Source organism: Tripterygium wilfordii, chromosome 3 (genome assembly GCF_013401445.1).
Source record: "Tripterygium wilfordii isolate XIE 37 chromosome 3, ASM1340144v1, whole genome shotgun sequence".
NCBI lineage: Eukaryota > Viridiplantae > Streptophyta > Magnoliopsida > Celastrales > Celastraceae > Tripterygium > Tripterygium wilfordii.
Window position 1 is genome coordinate 7148291 of NC_052234.1, and position 17031 is coordinate 7165321.

At 36.5% G+C, this 17031-nt stretch overlaps 2 protein-coding genes across 5 annotated transcripts in view; both read left to right on the plus strand.

Moving 5' to 3' along the window:
• The first annotated feature begins 876 nt into the window (after positions 1–876).
• Positions 877–17031, plus strand: part of LOC119984340 (THO complex subunit 2) — a 30583-nt gene continuing 14428 nt past the window's right edge. For 3 of the 4 annotated variants that reach the window (XM_038828249.1, XM_038828242.1, XM_038828255.1), the window contains exons 1-21: positions 1170–1304; positions 1435–1560; positions 3225–3266; positions 4273–4332; positions 6468–6530; positions 7988–8068; positions 8816–8887; positions 9316–9363; positions 9470–9538; positions 9636–9769; positions 10559–10634; positions 11050–11243; positions 11875–11955; positions 12222–12432; positions 12551–12793; positions 12868–12948; positions 13038–13157; positions 13253–13312; positions 14138–14265; positions 15799–15895; positions 15976–16104. In XM_038828249.1, coding sequence (XP_038684177.1) covers positions 1170–1304; positions 1435–1560; positions 3225–3266; positions 4273–4332; positions 6468–6530; positions 7988–8068; positions 8816–8887; positions 9316–9363; positions 9470–9538; positions 9636–9769; positions 10559–10634; positions 11050–11243; positions 11875–11955; positions 12222–12432; positions 12551–12793; positions 12868–12948; positions 13038–13157; positions 13253–13312; positions 14138–14265; positions 15799–15895; positions 15976–16104 — 2250 coding nt within the window. Of the gene's footprint in view, positions 1305–1434; positions 1561–3224; positions 3267–4272; positions 4333–6467; positions 6531–7987; positions 8069–8815; positions 8888–9315; positions 9364–9469; positions 9539–9635; positions 9770–10558; positions 10635–11049; positions 11244–11874; positions 11956–12221; positions 12433–12550; positions 12794–12867; positions 12949–13037; positions 13158–13252; positions 13313–14137; positions 14266–15798; positions 15896–15975; positions 16105–17031 lie in introns of all 4 variants that reach the window. The other variant, XM_038828238.1, reaches the window with a different exon arrangement.
• Positions 5507–6311, plus strand: LOC119984355. The gene is made up of 2 exons (XM_038828266.1): positions 5507–5706; positions 5792–6311. The coding sequence occupies exons 1-2, from the start codon at positions 5539–5541 to the stop codon at positions 6167–6169; spliced, it is 546 nt and encodes a 181-aa protein (XP_038684194.1). The 5' UTR covers positions 5507–5538; the 3' UTR covers positions 6170–6311.

The window sequence follows — 17031 nt, forward strand, 5'->3', positions numbered from 1 at the left end:
AAGTGAAGATAACCCCAAATTTCCAACCACATCCATTTTTGTTGAAAAAGGTTTCATGAGCTTCTACTGTTGACTGGATGTGAAGAAATAAATCACGTCGTATTCGAAATCTTCTTATGAATCGATTAGGAGGGTAAATCGGATTCTTAACAAAATAATCTTTGAAAAGTCATTCGTGGCCCTCAATAAAGCCTCGATCGATGTACAATTGTGGAGTACGTTATGCTGAGGCCTTCATCCTCTCCAACCTCTGTTGCTCCGCTTTGAATATAAGCATATCTTCTAACTCATCATTGGAGGAAGAGTCTAAAACATATTCTTGAACTTGTTTGTGATCAGTTTTGTAGAAGAATGTAATTGTAATCTCATTTGAACATTAATAAAATTACTATTTTGAATCAATATGTATTTATGCTTTGTATAACTGATCTTGATATGAGCGACTACCTTTCTATCTTGACTCTACCATTAGGATAACATTCTGCTCGTATGGGGTTACACTCGTATGACCCTCACTTGTTGTAAACCCAAATTAATATCTTGCGACTTCCGAGTTTTCACCTTTCCGAGTAAGAATTTTACTCGTAGGGCTATCACTTGGGTCTGAATAAAATGGGGGTACTAGACTCTCTGGTTGGAGTTGCTCTTAGCAGCTGTTTTCGGCATGTTTAGAAGTGTGAAACCTAAATTTTGAACCGTGACGAGTGGTTTTAGAATTTGACTAAACCACATAAGGAGTCTCTAAAATCTAAATTTAATATATATTTTATGAAGAACAAAATGAAATTTGTTTAGCACTTGCCACTAAACCCTAATTTTCCTAAACTTTTAAGACGTTAGCCCATGCCTAACTTGGGTCAGTTCCTTGGGCTCGCAGATGGCCCGATTGAAACGGAACCCACTTTGGACATTGCCCCCGAATTCCAGGCTGAATGAACTGGAAACTGCGAAGAACTGCAAGGCAGCTAAAAACGAGAGAGAACAAATATCAATCACTTGCAAAACCTTCGTAGCACTCCATCCCTCTGAAAACCCTCTTCTTCTCAATATTTGCCCATGAAATTTTGTGTGATTGCAACTTTGCCGTTCTCACTCCCGCCAATCTAAATCCTTTCGACATCTCAAACCCTCCGTGTCTAGGGTTTGTTTGTGACTCAGAGAGATAGAAGATGTCTGTCCCTGCCTTTGAGTGTATATACGTTACGGAGGAATGTATTCGCGAATGGAAGGGTGGAAATTCCAGCTTCCGTATCACCGACACCGTCTCCACGCTACGCTTTCTCTATGAGCTATGCTGGGCTATGGTTCACTCCTCCCTCCCTCTTTCTGTATCTATAGATACATATCCAGCTGCCCTATACGTAATTACGTTTGTTTATACTTGTTTCAATTGAGGCATGCATAAAATTCGTGCGTTTTGCATTTGATTGCCAGGTTCGAGGTGAATTGCCGTTCCAGAAATGTAAAGCAGCATTGGATTCGGTTGAGTTCGTGAATCAAGTGTCAGACACCGAGTTGTCTTCAAGTCTTACCGATATTGTTACTCAAATGGCTCAGGATGTAAGACTTTTTCGTTGGTTGTAATTTCTTTCATTTTCACCTTAGTGTCACTTTGTTTGGTCACTTAGTATCACTGATATACTTTGTTTGGTGGTCTAGTGTCACTGACATACTTTGTTTGGTCACTGAAAGCGTGAGGAAACAGTTTGAAAGGGTCCTGATTTGGTCATATGGGTTGGAGTTGTAGTCAATCATGTTCCTTTGAAGTTTAAAAAGAAAAAGAAAGAGCTTGTCACAAACAAGGTGGAGGGCTTACTAAGGCAGGTTCCTAGTTATGTTCTTGCAAAACTGTTGAGAGCATTGGAATCTAGCATTTGAAAGGTGGAATAAGCATGTAGTTGGGAATATTTAAGATAACAATTGGATAATTTTCTGGAGGCCCACTGAGGATTTTTTTGAATAGAAAATTTTTATTAAGGCACCAAGCAGGTGCAGATGTGAGATTACACAGTTGCTAGGCTTATAGTGTCAAGAACATTGCTCTAACAACTCTTTTTTCCTTTCAAAAAGAACATAACTAAGAATTAATACTCCTTATTTGGTGGCTTTATTAAGCATTGGTGCTATTTTAATAAAAAAATTTCATTAGGGAAAGAGAGGTTAAAGAAACACTTCTGAAGAGCAATTTATCCCATTTTCTGGTCTATCATGTGTCTTTATCTCTATGTGTGCTTAGCAGGTGCCTAGAGTGTCTCCAAAGAAGGTTGTCATGAAGAAGCTTTAGCGAGAATATGAGAAAATTTTTGTTAGGTAGGGTTAATAAGTTTTAAGCTTCAAAGGCACTCCAGAGGAGATTCTTTCTCAGAGGCTTTTTGAGATGGGAAAATTTTGTTTGGCGGAGTGAGAAATTGTTAAGCTGCCAAGGCCATCATAAGGCATGGGGGTTAAATCTATTCATCTTGTCGGTAGGAAAATAGATCTGGAGATTTCAATGGAAGTGGGATTAAGTGTAAATTGATTATTGATGCGAATATGGTTTAACTCACAGTAGCTGAATCGCTAGAGATGATGTAAGTGAAAATTGGTTTCTTACTTTTGACAATGGTAAATGAAATTTGAAAATAAATGATTGCATGAAATGGTAGCTAGGTGTCTATGAAGTGAAATTTTGTGTTAAATACTCTTAAATGGCGTATGGGGTAGGTAATAAAGACTTTCCATTGGAAGGAGATTTGGTAGCCGGAGTTCCAACGAAAGTTACCTTCTTCAACTGGGAGACTGTATGCGGTAGAATTCTTTCCACGGACTAGGTTCAAAGAAGTGGCTTTAGCTTTGCTGAGGAAAGATTTTCATGCAAAGAGCCCAGAATTCCAACTAAAGTTACCTTCATTGATTGAGAGTCTATGCAGAAGAATTCTAGCCATTGACAAGCGTCAAACTGGCCTTAGCTTGGCTTTATGCAAAGTGGATGAATAGACTGTTAAATACCTTTTTTTCATTGTAGTTGAGCTAGTAATCTTAGGAAAGTGGTTGATCTTGTAACTTCTACTTGACTGTAAATAGGTTGTGCAGCTCCACTTGGAGCCCAAATTGTATAACTAATTACCGCCTCTAAATGTTTATGATTTTTGAAGCTGTGGCATTTTTGTGAATGATATTTTTCTTTCTGCTTTCATTTTATTTGTTTCACCTCGTATCTTATGTGATATTTGCACAATTTGCAGCTTACGATGCCTGGAGAGCACCGTGCTCGCTTGATAAACTTGGTAAGTATTCTGCTGAAATTGGCTTTATTGTTCATCTCCGACATTCAAAAATCCTTTGTTAGCACTTCAATATGTTATTAGCTTAATTCATTATGGTGCATGGTGTGTTGTAGCCCTTTCCCTTTGAATTTGGTTTTTCAAATTTTTAGTTAATGTTGTACACAGTTGTTGCTAACTTTATAGGCACTATGGTATATCATCAAAGCATGTATTTTTGGAATTTTGATCGACTATTGTTTTTCATTTACATAAATTGAATTATTGTTTTACCTGCTATATTTCTTAATGCCCTAGCAAGGGGAGGTTTAGTACCTGAATCTGTCATGTTTATGTTTAGGTGATTTTGCAAATAGTTGGCATTTTTGAAGTAAACTTTAAATTCGTTGCTATCTGTATTGGACTATCGTAGTTTTTTTCGTATGTTTTCTCGTCTGAATGTCATTTTTAGGACTTAGTATGAAGTATGAACATTTTGTTTTTGTCTGAATGTCTGATATATCTATCTACTTTTTCATCTTTCACTTAGTAACTAACAGATGATCAGTTAACATAGAATGAATGCATAAGTAAATTTATGTGAATTGTACTGGCATAGTGATACACGGTCCAACTTCATTTATGTCTTACTCTAGACTTGAGTCTTCGAAGTGTTTTTAAGGCCCTATTGGCGTGATGGCAGTTGCTTTTGTTCCAAATGTAGTGTTTGTTGAATGTACATCTTAAATCAGTGTGCTAATAAATCCAATGTGACTCTTGCTCACCCTTGTCTTGTTTCATTATTTCTAGATTGTTTAGTCCTTGCTGATCTCTTTATTGTCGCTACGGAGGACATATTAGTTGCTTTGCGTAATTCATTGTTTGATTGCCTTTTCCCTTCCTTGGGATATTGCTTCATGTTTATTGTTTTCTCTCCCACAGTCCCACTATATGATTTTTTTGATTCATTGTTATTGCAGTCTCTCCCCCTTTGTCATGTTGCCTCATCCTTACTATATTCTTTTCCCAGGCAAAGTGGCTGGTAGAATCTGCCTTAGTTCCTGTGAGGCTTTTCCAAGAGCGTTGTGAGGTATTTTTTTTAAGTTGGTATAAATGATCTTAATGGTAAAGAATTGGGTGGTTCCTTGTGTTCCCAAATTAGAATCTCTATTTGTGTTTTACTTTCTTTTATGGGAAAATAAAAAGCTTGCATACCAATCAAGGTAGTCAAAATCGCGCTTATGCTCGTAAAATCGCTCGATCTTACGATCTTACCTAAGATTTCGAGTAGAATAGTGGTAAACTCGTTGCCACATCAAGATCGACGCAGATCGCGCTTAAACTCGTTAAAATCGTTAAAATCGCGATTTTATACACGATTTTAACGATCTTGAGAACTGTCCTTATAAGCCTATGTGTTAGACTGGGCCTTATTTTTTGGGCCAATTTTTATTATTCTGAGTTCTTATATTATTCTGGCCCAATTCAACCTTAGCCCAAGTTCTTATGTTATTATGGCCCAATTCAACCTTAGCCCAAGTTTTTATGTTATTCTGGCCCAATTCAACCTTAGCCCAAGTTCTTATACAGCCAAGCCAACTCCTTATTACAGTTCGTGAAATTTCTAACCTAGAATACTTCATCGACTGAGAACTGAGAAGACGCCGACAAGTGGTCCTGGAGATGATGCAATAGTGATCTGATACTGAAGTTTCTCTTGACTCTGTGACTATTCTACACCTCGACCATTCTGGTATGCAGTTCTTTGATTTTCAATTAATAAAATGTCAACTTCTGGTTCTGGAAATGCAACTGCAAGTATTAGGAGAAAAAATGCTTCAGGGAGTAGAAATGATATAGGATGGGAATATGGTATTGAGGTTGGTCATGATGCAAAGAAGGTGCAATGTAAATTTTGTGCCAAAATTAGCAGCGGAGGTATATATCGTTTTAAGCATCACCTTGCTTGTACAAACGATAATGTAGGAGCTTGTCGAAGTGTACCCGATGATGTGAGGAAGAGAATGTTGGAGATTTTGTCTCAAGGTATGGAAGCTAAGGAAAGGAAGAGTTTGTTGCGTCAACATGAAATTGGGAGCTCAGTTAGTGAAACACTACCTGAGTCTCAAACTAGGATGACATCAGCTATGTATAAGGGTAAAGGGAAAAACAATTCTACTCAAGTGACCATGAATGAGCTATTCAAGAAAGATTTGAGAAAAAGTGCATGTAGAAGTAACGAAATGAAAGAAATACAATAATCTCACAGCTTGATATATTCCATCATGGTCAATGTATGTTTTCTAGGATTGATGCTAGGGATTTATTAGAGAAAAAGCATCCTGCTGATTGGTGGAACACTTATGGAGATGATGTTCCCGAACTTCAAAGATTTGCTATTCGAGTGCTTAGTTTAACTTGTAGCTCTTCTGGATGCGAGCGTAACTGGAGTGCATTTGAGATGGTAAGATTCGAGTTTATTTTTTAAGTTTGTTTGTTAAATGTTAGGAACTTCAATACTTCTCAATTAACTCATTGTGTGGTTTTAGGTTCATACCAAGAAAAGGAATCGTCTTCACCAAAAGAAGATGAATGACTTGGTGTTTGTGATGTACAATTCCAAATTGAAGAATAAGAAATTTAGAAGTATGGAGTTGCCAACCTTTGAAGATATTGGTTCAGATAATGAATGGATCACGGAGGGAGGTGTGGATGTTCCTTCTCCTAATGAGGATGTCAATGCTCAAATTGTTGAACCGGTTGGAAATGATGGGATTCATGATATGACAATTGAACTTGATAGCAACCCAATTGAGGATGAAGATATAGAAGAAAATGTGAATATGGAGGAGGGAGAGGGAGATGAATATAATGGGAGTGATGGTGGTGGGAGTGGTGAAGATGATGATCTTGATGATTTGTGTTAATTTATTAGTTTGTATGTTTGTTGTTGGAACATGAGATTGAATTTATGTAGCATGTGTTTAATTTTTAGTATGTTTGATTGTTAGAACTTTGAACATGTATGGCATTATCTAATTATTATTGCATTATGTTATTCTTGTTACATGTCTTAGGATTGCAAAATATGCTTATTTTTACATTGTATGTAAAATCTTACGATTTTACGATTCGATTTTGCGATTCCGATTTTACACCCCTTCTCCGATTCCGATCCGATCTTACGTTTTCACTACCTTGATACCAATGCTTCGTGTCTCATAGGAAGAATTTCTGTGGGAGGCAGAGATGATCAAGATAAAGGCCCAGGATCTAAAGGGCAAAGAGGTAAGCTGATAATAATTTTTGCAACATAGTCGAGAATATTGTCATGTGGTCAAAGTTTTTACTACAGAAAAGTGGTGCTTCGGCATGAATTTAGTGTTTCTATTTTTGTTTCTGTTGTTATATACTTGGATACCTGACCAGAACTGTGGCGGGCTCTAGCTTTGAAATCTGTAAACCTTCCCTTCACCCTTCATGACAACAATCTCTACTGAATCTTTGTCTTGCTAGATTGGAAATGCATCTAACTGTTTGTATAATGAGAAATGTACCAAACAATATTTTTTGATGAATTGATATAAATTCCAGTAGATCATTATTAGTCTTCACAATGGAAACCTGAACAAGGTATCAGGTTCGACACCTATAGGAGTTTTGGATAATCACCTGCACTGAATACCTGCTGTCAGTCTAAGTTTATTATTACATACTGCTAAACTTGATAGCATATTTAATGATATATTATGTAAATTATTCAATAGGTAATATTCGAGCGTCTTTTTTTGATATTAGTGTTGAAAGAAATTCTCAGAAATTCAGTTGAAGGAATGGAAATGTTTTGCGACTTAGTTTTATTGTAAATATGTACATAGTATGTGTGTGTAAGTCTTTGAGTGTTGAGAAGATATAAGCAGGGAAAAAGATGAAAATACAGTAGAATGCAACATAGGAATCTCATTGGAGCATAATATTTAATCTCCTCCTTCTGTTAAGTTTTAGGAATTTCTTTAAATAAGAGTTCATCTCCCTGACAATCAAGTGCTGGACAACTATGTATCACTTTTACAATTATTAATAATTTATCGTGCTGCAAGAAAAAAATCTGCCTATGGCATAGCTACCAAAATAATGTTCAGCTATTGAAAGATTGTTTTCTCAAGTTTGGGGTTCTTTTTCTTCTTTTCTGCTTATATAGTTTTCATTATCATTACGCTTTTTTCCTTCTCTTATTTAAGTTAAAGAAGTAATTCCTAATTTTTCTTTGCGAAACTATGTTTCAAGTGAAGAAAGGCTACATGAAAATTATATAAGAATGTAGATTAAAATAAAACCCTCCCTTTACATTTTACAAGGAAATTTTGACAGTAATAAGATAAATTTTCATTCTACAGAATTGGACTTCATCCATTCAGGAAAAAAAGAGAAGGAATGTGGACTTTCTACACACACATATTACTGATGGATGCATGAGAGCTAAACTGAAATAAGATTTTTTTTTTCCCCCTTTCCCATTTGTCATGAGTGCATTATCAGTTTATCACCTGCTTTTAAAGTATGTACAACTTTATTTAATTTTACATGAGGTCTTCTTGTATCCTGGAAACAGGATATCTTTGAAAAGTAATATGGAGATTACATGTCTAATACGGGGAATTTTAAGCACGTTGTGATGCTGCTATGAATTGAGGGTATAAGTTAATTGTTGTTTGCAGCTTATGTATGTTTCCTGTTGACTTCAGGTTAGAGTAAATACTCGTCTTCTTTATCAGCAAACAAAATTTAACCTTCTTCGAGAAGAGAGCGAAGGCTATGCCAAACTGGTAGGACCACAAACCATTTATATATTTTCAAACTATTGCACTTGATTCTCCGTCTTCTCAGATTTTATTTTATTTTTTTGAGGTTCCTCTTTTGGTTACAAAGTTATTCTTTTGGTGACAAAGTTATTTTGTTTACAATATTGTTCTTTTATTTTTTTGAGGTTACTTCCTCAATGGTGATCCGTTTATCCACAGAGAGAGTTGTGGAGGACTTTAATGTTCTGTTTCCTATGTGATTGGGTTTGTTTTATATTAGCCATTTGCGGGCATATATGTGGCCAAAGTTGCAAACCATTGGCTATTAGATCTGAAATGAAAGGATGAATTTTTTGTTTAGGCGAATACGCTTTAATAACCTTCTGTTGATAATCCCAAATTTACAGCATGTTGCGACAAAACGGAAGGAACTTGTGACTTGTCAGGGTAAGGGGTGGTCAAAAGGGTCCTACACGTGTCTTCTGTTTGTATGGTTATCTGCTTCAAGTCGTTGTCTGATGTTTCTTTTTGGACTTGGCTTTGGGTGCTGTTCAATTCGATCTTTTCACTTTTATGTGTAATATGTTCTCTGAGCAATGGATTTTACGAGTTCTTTGCCATCTAGTGGGACTTCAGTATCGATCCCTGAAAGTTATCCTGAATTTATGATTTCCTGATATGGACTAGGCTGGTTTTAGAGTGTATCCTATTAAAATCAGCTCATTTTGATGGTTTATATTTACCTGTTTTCACTGTCTTGTGGCTATGTAGGTCACTCTTCTTTGCAGAGGTTCGAAAAATTCAACCCAAAATGCATCAGCAGCTACTATAGGGATAATTAAGGTTGACTGAAAATTTTCATTTTTATTCATTTGTATATCCAGTGGTAGAGTTGCAGGGGTGCAACCTAAAGCTAATAGGTTAAATTCTTGAAAGCAGTCCTTCCACATATTATGTGGGGTATAAGGTGTGCGTACATCTTGTCTGTCCCCAACCCGTCCATTTTGGGAGCCTTGTGCACGGGAATTATTTACCTTTACTAGCTAACATGTGGTCCAATGGTAGAGTTGCAAGGATGCAACTTAGAATTTCACAAGTTCAATTCCTGAAACAACCTCTCCACATATTATGTGTGGGTAAGGTTTGCGTAATTTTTTTTGTTCCCGACCCTACCCACTCCGGGAGCCTTGTGCACGGGTGTTGTTTACCTTTACCATTCATTTGTATATCTAATGTTAACTTCACCTTCTGATTAATATAAACTTTTGCAGTCTTTAATTGGACATTTTGATCTGGACCCAAACCGTGTTTTTGACATTGTGAGTGGTTTTGGTTACTCCTATCTATTTCTCATCTCCACGTACTTGTGTGAAATTTTACGATACAAAATTCACTTGTGGGTTTGAATTATTTTATTTTTGGCAGGTTTTGGAGTGTTTTGAACTTCAGCTGGATAGCAACGTCTTTCTAGGATTGATCCCTATATTTCCCAGGGTATGATTAATTCTTGTTAAAATTGAAGGGTTTCTTCTAGTTATGCATGCTAAAATTTTTTTTTTTTTGGTGCTCACAGTAGTATTATGTTTTGCAGTCTCATGCTTCGCAAATTCTTGGTTTCAAGTTTCAATATTATCAACGTATGGAGATAAATGGTGCTGTACCATTTGATCTTTATAAGCTTACGGCTTTGCTGGTGAAGGAAGACTTCATTGATCTGGATAGCATGTAAGTTAAAATTTTGGCTTCTCAATGTAATCATTCTTTTGGTGATAGTTTATCTTAGTGAAAATGCAGCTATCATTGTGACTGAAACGGTTTTATTTGTGTCATTAATTTCACTGGTGTTTTTTAGGTGGTGGTGTTTGTTATTATGGATGTTTTGTAGCACTGAATTACTACTCCGACCCAACCTTATCACCAATAGTCATGAACCAAAAAATAACTTAGATGAAGCATTTCAGTTGTGAAGATTTCCATTCTAGAAACAAAGGCCAAAATAGAGTTCATAAACATTGTTTGAATATATATAAAAGATGTAAAATGTCCCAACCAATAAGTTAACTTATTGGATTGAATGGCAAAGTAACTAATCTTAACATGGTATCAGAGCGCATGGTCTTGGGTTCAAACCTTGCTTCCGCAAATTAAATCCTCATTTCTTGTTGCCCTAAGTGTGGGCCTTTGTGTGTTTGTTGTTGCCCCAAGTGAGGGCCTCATTTGTTATGCACGTGTTGGGCCTTTAGATTGTCCAGCCCACACGTGAGGAGACGTGTTAAAATATATATAAGATGTGCAATGTCCTATGGCCTATGTTTCTTTTGGAGGCTAGTTCTCTCATTTTGTTTCTTTCACATTGCACAACATACCTTGAATGTGTTGTTTTCATGTGGTGTGATCTGTTTGGAGAATTTGTTGTACCTTTTCAATTTTATTTATATGATCATGTTTCTCTTGTTCAGTAATTTCGCATCAGGGCTCTAAAATGACCATTTGGTGGCAACCTTTGTCTTACAGATATGTTCATTTACTTCCCAAGGATGATGAGGCATTTGAGCATTATAATGCTTTTTCTACCAAGCGACTTGATGAGGTACCTGTATTGTAGTGCTCTGCCGGTTTTTTTTCCTTCTTTTTTGTTATCAGAGCTAAAAATTGAATCCATCTTAAATTCTTATTGCATATTATTTTTAACCTTCTCTGATCCTGCATCAGCTCTGCGAGCCTTATGCAGTGGAGGTTTTTTGGATATGTTTTTGCATGTAATTTCAATTCTTTGTAGAAACAATGATACCTTCATTTGTTGTAGACTTAAGATATATCTACTGCTGCTGCTGTTCTATTTTTTTTTTATTTCTGTAGCGGGTGCATATGACATGCATTTATATTGATTGTGGAACTCCAAAAGTTCTTTTTGAGTTATGTTTTTAATTAAGTTTTTTTTTTTTTCACACATTTCTGTTTGATTTTTGTTCACTTGTTCTAAATAACATATTAATATTCCATAGGCTAACAAAATTGGAAAGATAAATCTTGCTGCTACTGGGAAGGATCTGATGGACGATGAAAAGCAAGGAGATGTCTCAGTAGATCTTTTTGCGGCCTTGGATACGGAAGCTGAAGCAGTCAATGAGCGGTCTCTGGAGCTTGAAAATAGTCAGACATTGGGGCTGCTAACTGGTTTTCTTTGTGTAGATGACTGGTAAGATTGATTGACTAAAATCTTATTAGAGCCAAAAGAAACTTGTATTGTCGCATATTCCTTCATGTTGCTCCTATTTCCTTTGTGATTTTTTTTTTCCTTTCCCTTTCCACATTATATCCGTTTGATAATATCATGCATCAGCTGTACATTTTTGCTGCTTGCTTTTGGGTTAATCTATGACATACTTTATGCTGCATCGGAATGATGCACTTCTTGAGCTGTACTTGTCAGGATTGCAATTTAATATTTGTTTTGGGTGTTCTGTATCCAATTGTTTACATCTTTTTACCTGTCAAAAATTTGATCACAAATTCCTTTTCCTCTCTCAATGGAAAATGCATTAATGCTACTCGTAGTTTTGATATCAGACTTGCTACATGTGAGGTAGAATAGTTTTCCATGAGATAGAATAATTTTCCTGTTTATGGATACTACTTTTGTCGTATAATGTTTTATGCAACTCTTTTTGTTCACTCTTTCCATTTTTTTGATAAGTTGTGGTAATAGCTCCCTCACGGTGCTTCTATTATCTTAGTTCTGTTTGTTTGCTTCTTGGGACTTTTTTCTGATAACTTGATAATTTGAGTTTATATGTAAGATGTTATTGTTTACGAGTTTTCGTTGGCAGGTATCACGCTCATATGCTACTTGATCGTTTGTCATCACTAAATCCTGTGGCTCATATACGAATAGGCAATGGCTTGTTTAGGTAATCTATTGTGTTTGTTTCTTTTAGAATATGATCCAATTTCACTTTGCCTCGGCATATGTGACCTTACGTAGTCTGTACATGTACATCAAAGCTGTCACAAGTACAGACTGAGATCCAATGCTACTTTTTGAGCTCAATCAAAGAAGTCAACCAGAAAAGCCATTTTCTCCCCATACATAATTTCTTCCCTTCCCTTACCTCTGGTCTGGTAACTTTATCCACACTTCCTTGTAAATAACACTTTGATATGTCTGTATGTTCAGGTTGATTGAAAAATCAATCTCTCCTGCATATGATATGGTCCGTCAAACACACCTTCGTAGTCTTGGCTCTCTATATGGAGCTCCTATTGATGCTATGGATACAACAAATTCACCAGAGCATGTGCCCTCCATTAATCTCCCAAGGGAACTTTTTCAGATGCTGGCTACTGCTGGACCTTACCTTTGCCGTGATACTTTATTGCTACAAAAGGTGCATTCCATTTGTGTATTCTGATAACTCCTTTTTCTCTATGAATATGGTTGTGTTTTCCTTGTTCTGAATTCTTACTCTTCTAGTAATGGTTATTTTGTGTTTTCTTAATGTACAGGTCTGCAGAGTACTGAGAGGATACTATTTGTCTGCAGTTGAACTTGTAGGTAGTGGTGATGGAGCAGCAAGCACTCAACCTATCCTTGGTGTCAATGGGAATGCTCATCTGCACCTGAAGGAGGCTCAGTTAAGGGTAGAGGAAGCCTTGGGAACATGTCTACTTCCTTCCATACAGTTAATACCTGCAAATCCAGCAGTTGGGCAGGAGATTTGGGAAGTAATGAGTCTCCTTCCATATGAGGTGGGCATTTGTAAATGCATTTTGACATTCCCTTTTGAGGTTTTATTTCTTGCTTGACGAATAACTTCATTTAGGTGAGATACCGTTTGTATGGTGAATGGGAAAAGGAAGACGAAAGAAATCCTATGGTTTTGGCTGCCCGGCAAACTGCCAAGGTATGTTATTAAAAATGATTTGATTGAATTCTTGGTTATTTTTGAGCTTGATGCTTTAAGACCATGAGTTTATTTCTGTTGTTTTATAGTTGGATACCAGAAGAATTTTGAAAAGGCTTGCAAAGGAGAATTTGAAGCAGCTAGGCAGGATGGTTGCAAAACTAGCTCATGCCAATCCAATGACTGTACTACGAACAATTGTTCACCAGGTTTTGTATACAGTTCCTTTCTTTAATTTTTTTTTCTTTCCGTGTAATGAATTACCAACTCCTGGGAGAGTCATTTTTGGAACTTTGGTGTGCAGATCGAAGCATACAGGGACATGATCACTCCTGTGGTAGATGCGTTCAAGTATTTGACTCAGGTATTCTCTTGCCTAGTGTTCATAAGTATAGTACCCCGGTCTCTCTGTCACCATCAAATGACCATGTTACTTCTCTTGATTTACTTTTCCATTAAATTTCATTTTGTTGATATACTACTTTTGCTGATAAATGCGAAGTAATATAGGGTTTGAGTAGTCAACTTGGTGAATGTTTTCATATTTGTATTCAATATCCCTGACTTTTTCTCAGTGAATCTAAATGATTCTTAGGCCATCAAAATTTTCTTTATGTAGTTCTGTTTTGGAATATTTGGCGGACATGTGGCCCAGTGATAGAGTTGCATTGGTGCAACCTAGAGGTCGCAGGTTTAATTCCTGGAAACATCCTCCACATATTATGTGGGAGGTAATGTCCGCGTACATCCTGCCTGTCCCTAAACCCACCCACTGTGGGAGCCTTGTGCACTAGAGTTGTTTACTTTCATGGGCAAACATGTGGCAATGGCAAGGTCCACTCACTGTGAGGACCTTGTGGATGTGAGTTGTTTTTTTTCCCAGCCTTGCTGACTTGCAAATTTGGTCTCTTTCTTGGGCTGCACCTTCTTGTCTCCGCTTAATAATTTTTTTTCTTTCTCAAAATTATTTAGTCTCCTTAGTTTTGTTTTCTTGTATTTGGCTGGCCAGTCCTGGTTCCTCACCAGTAATATTTGATCTATTAAAAAATTGCAGTTACTAAACTTCAGCTTGGTAATTATATGCAAGCCTTAGTTTGGACTTTGGATAGCTTCATTTTGGGATTTTAAATGTATGAACTATCTGAATACTATGTGTAGAACGTCATGAGTGGCTTGTTTATATTTGCAGCTTGAGTATGACATCTTGGAATATGTTGCAATTGAGCGATTGGCACTGGGTGGACGTGATAAGCTAAAAGATGATGGTCTAAATTTGTCAGACTGGCTTCAATCATTGGCTTCATTTTGGGGTCACCTGTATGTTCACTTATCTTACTCTGTTTCCTATTGTATAAGTTTTTATGCATCACTAAATATCATAGTTTGGGAGTTTTATCTGCACTTTTTTTTGAAAAGTTTATTTTATGTCTTTGATGGTTTTAGCATTGGCTATGTGGGATTGACATGCTTGTTGTATATATGTAGAGTATGTCTTGTGTTGCAATACAAAGAAAATGTACGTTATAGTTGTACGTTGGTGGTTGGAACTTGGGGTTCCTTTTTTTTTCAATTTTGTATTTTGCATGGCTGTTTTAAGCTGTTCGGAGGATGTTTATTTACGGTGGTCCTTTGTCAAGCTAGAACAACTCTGAATGTTATGAAAAATAAGGGAAGACTATGATGCAGTCGAAAGCCCAAAATTGACACTAAATCAATGTTTAAGCCAAGAACACAAAGTTACTGGAATCCATCAAGAAGAAAATCACTCTCAAAAGTATTTTTATTAATAGTTGGATTAATCTCCTAGGAGACTAACCCTAGGCAGCACCAACTCGGACACGGGATGCGGGTGCGGGGACACAACGATTCGAAAATCCTCTAAGAATCCAGGATGTGGGTGCGAGGGGAACTCGACAAATAATAAATATTTTTTTAATATTAATTGAAACATTCCGTTTAAAAATATAAAATATTGTTCGCAATATAATTTTTTTTAAATGAGTGTTCCATAATTGAGATATGGTGTGGCCTGCTGCCTTAACTCCCGCACTGTATAAACTAGATGGTTGTAAAAAAAGAGAGGGAGGGGGCTTTAAGTCTTTAACCATTTATATTCAATGTGCTAGCTTATAACTTTACTGTCATGAGCAATAAATAGCATTGCACTTGAACAGATGTCTCATCAAAAAGAATGAGAGAGAGTTTTATTGGGACTCCCACACACACTCACACCCTTCATTAGTGTTGGCTGATAAGCAATGGTTTTGTGCTTTCATCATAGTATCATAGGTGTCAAGGGCGCAAAGGGTCTTCTATCGCTTAGGCACAAGGCACACGCCTGAGCGAAGAAAAGCGCAAAATTAAACATGAAAATAAAATTAATTCTAATAAATAGAGAAATTCAACATAACAAACTGATAAGTCATAATATCAACCACAGTACAAAAGTCTAAAAATAAACTCAATTCATAATCATAATTCACAACTCATAACATCATATAATCTTAAGTTTTAACAAAATAAATTCAAGTCATAAAGCACTAACCATCATTCCATCATATCATCATCATTGCCACCAAAACTACCATCTATGCTTCCATCCTCCTCATCATAATCATCATCTTTAGAGTTATAGCCATCAACTATGGTACATGCTGTCTCCAAGAACACCAATTGCTCCAACAGGGAGCCTGCAAAAGGAAGCTTAAAGTAATTGTGGATTTGTGTTATTTACTTATTTTCGTTTTGGCATTTCAGCATGAAAACATGTGCTTTATTTGTCCAATTTGTTTCTCCTTTCTTGAGATTTTGTGAAACTTTACTTACTGAGGGAGTTTTCATTGCTATTAGGTGTAAGAAGTACCCTTCAATGGAGTTGAGGGGCCTATTCCAGTATCTCGTGAACCAGTTGAAAAGAGGACTGGGAATTGAGCTTGTACTCCTGCAGGTAAGATTGAGGTCTGCCATGTAGGGCTCAGGTTCTGGCCAATTATTAGCAGTTATTAATTGTACTCTATATTTATTCAGGAGCTTGTTCAACAAATGGCAAATGTCCAGTACACTGAGAACCTGACGGAGGAACAGTTAGATGCCATGGCAGGGAGTGAGACTCTCCGCTATCAAGCTACTTCATTTGGAGTAACTCGCAATAATAAGGTTCCTTATGTTTCTTTGCTTTTGAACATCAATGAGTCTGAGTTTATCAACTTTTGCGAATATTTATCCAATTGAACTTGGCAGCTTAGTGTGTAAAATCATTGGAGTCTAGGATACCAACTATGATGTGCTTTCTGAAAATAAACTTAGAATAGATGATTTTCCAGCACTTTTTCAATGTCTTTTTTCCAGTGAAGATGACATTTAAATGTTGTAACTGTTGTTGATGTCATACTTTTGATTCCATTGCTGCTTGTGATATAATAGGTTACATATCTGTCACCTTTTCATCTGATTAATTATCTCAACCTACTTTCTTTGGTGACAATTGATGAAATTCTTATCCACACTCTCGTGCGGCCTGAGCTATTTGCACAATGTTGTCATGTTTTATGACATGATGATTCATTTTATGTATAAATGTACTTTGTCACTATGGTTAAAAATGTGGCTCATTGATATTCATTGCGGTATGCCTATTTTTAGTCGTTAGTAGCTAGTTGATTGAAAACTTTGATAGTGCACACGGAGGGTATGGGTTTGGGGATAGAAATGAAGCTGGAGAAACTATTTTAGAGTTTTCCGTGTCGTATGATTTGTGACTAGTAAACACTTGGTTTAAGAGTGGACATAACTCCAGTCAGATAGATTTCATTCTCACGCGAAAGAATAGATAGGAGACTTTGTAAGGACTGTAAAGTGATCCCTGGGGAGAGTAACTTCACAACATATAATGGTAGTGGCTGACATTTGTTTTAAAAGATGGCCTAGAAGAAGTAAAGTAGCACGAGAATATAAAATTAGGTGGTGGAATCTAAAAGGGGATGAGTATATAGCTTTTATGGAAAATTTACTTAATAATCAAATTGGGGTTTAGTTGAGGAAACAAATTATATGTGGGGAGAGATGATGACTTATATCAAACAA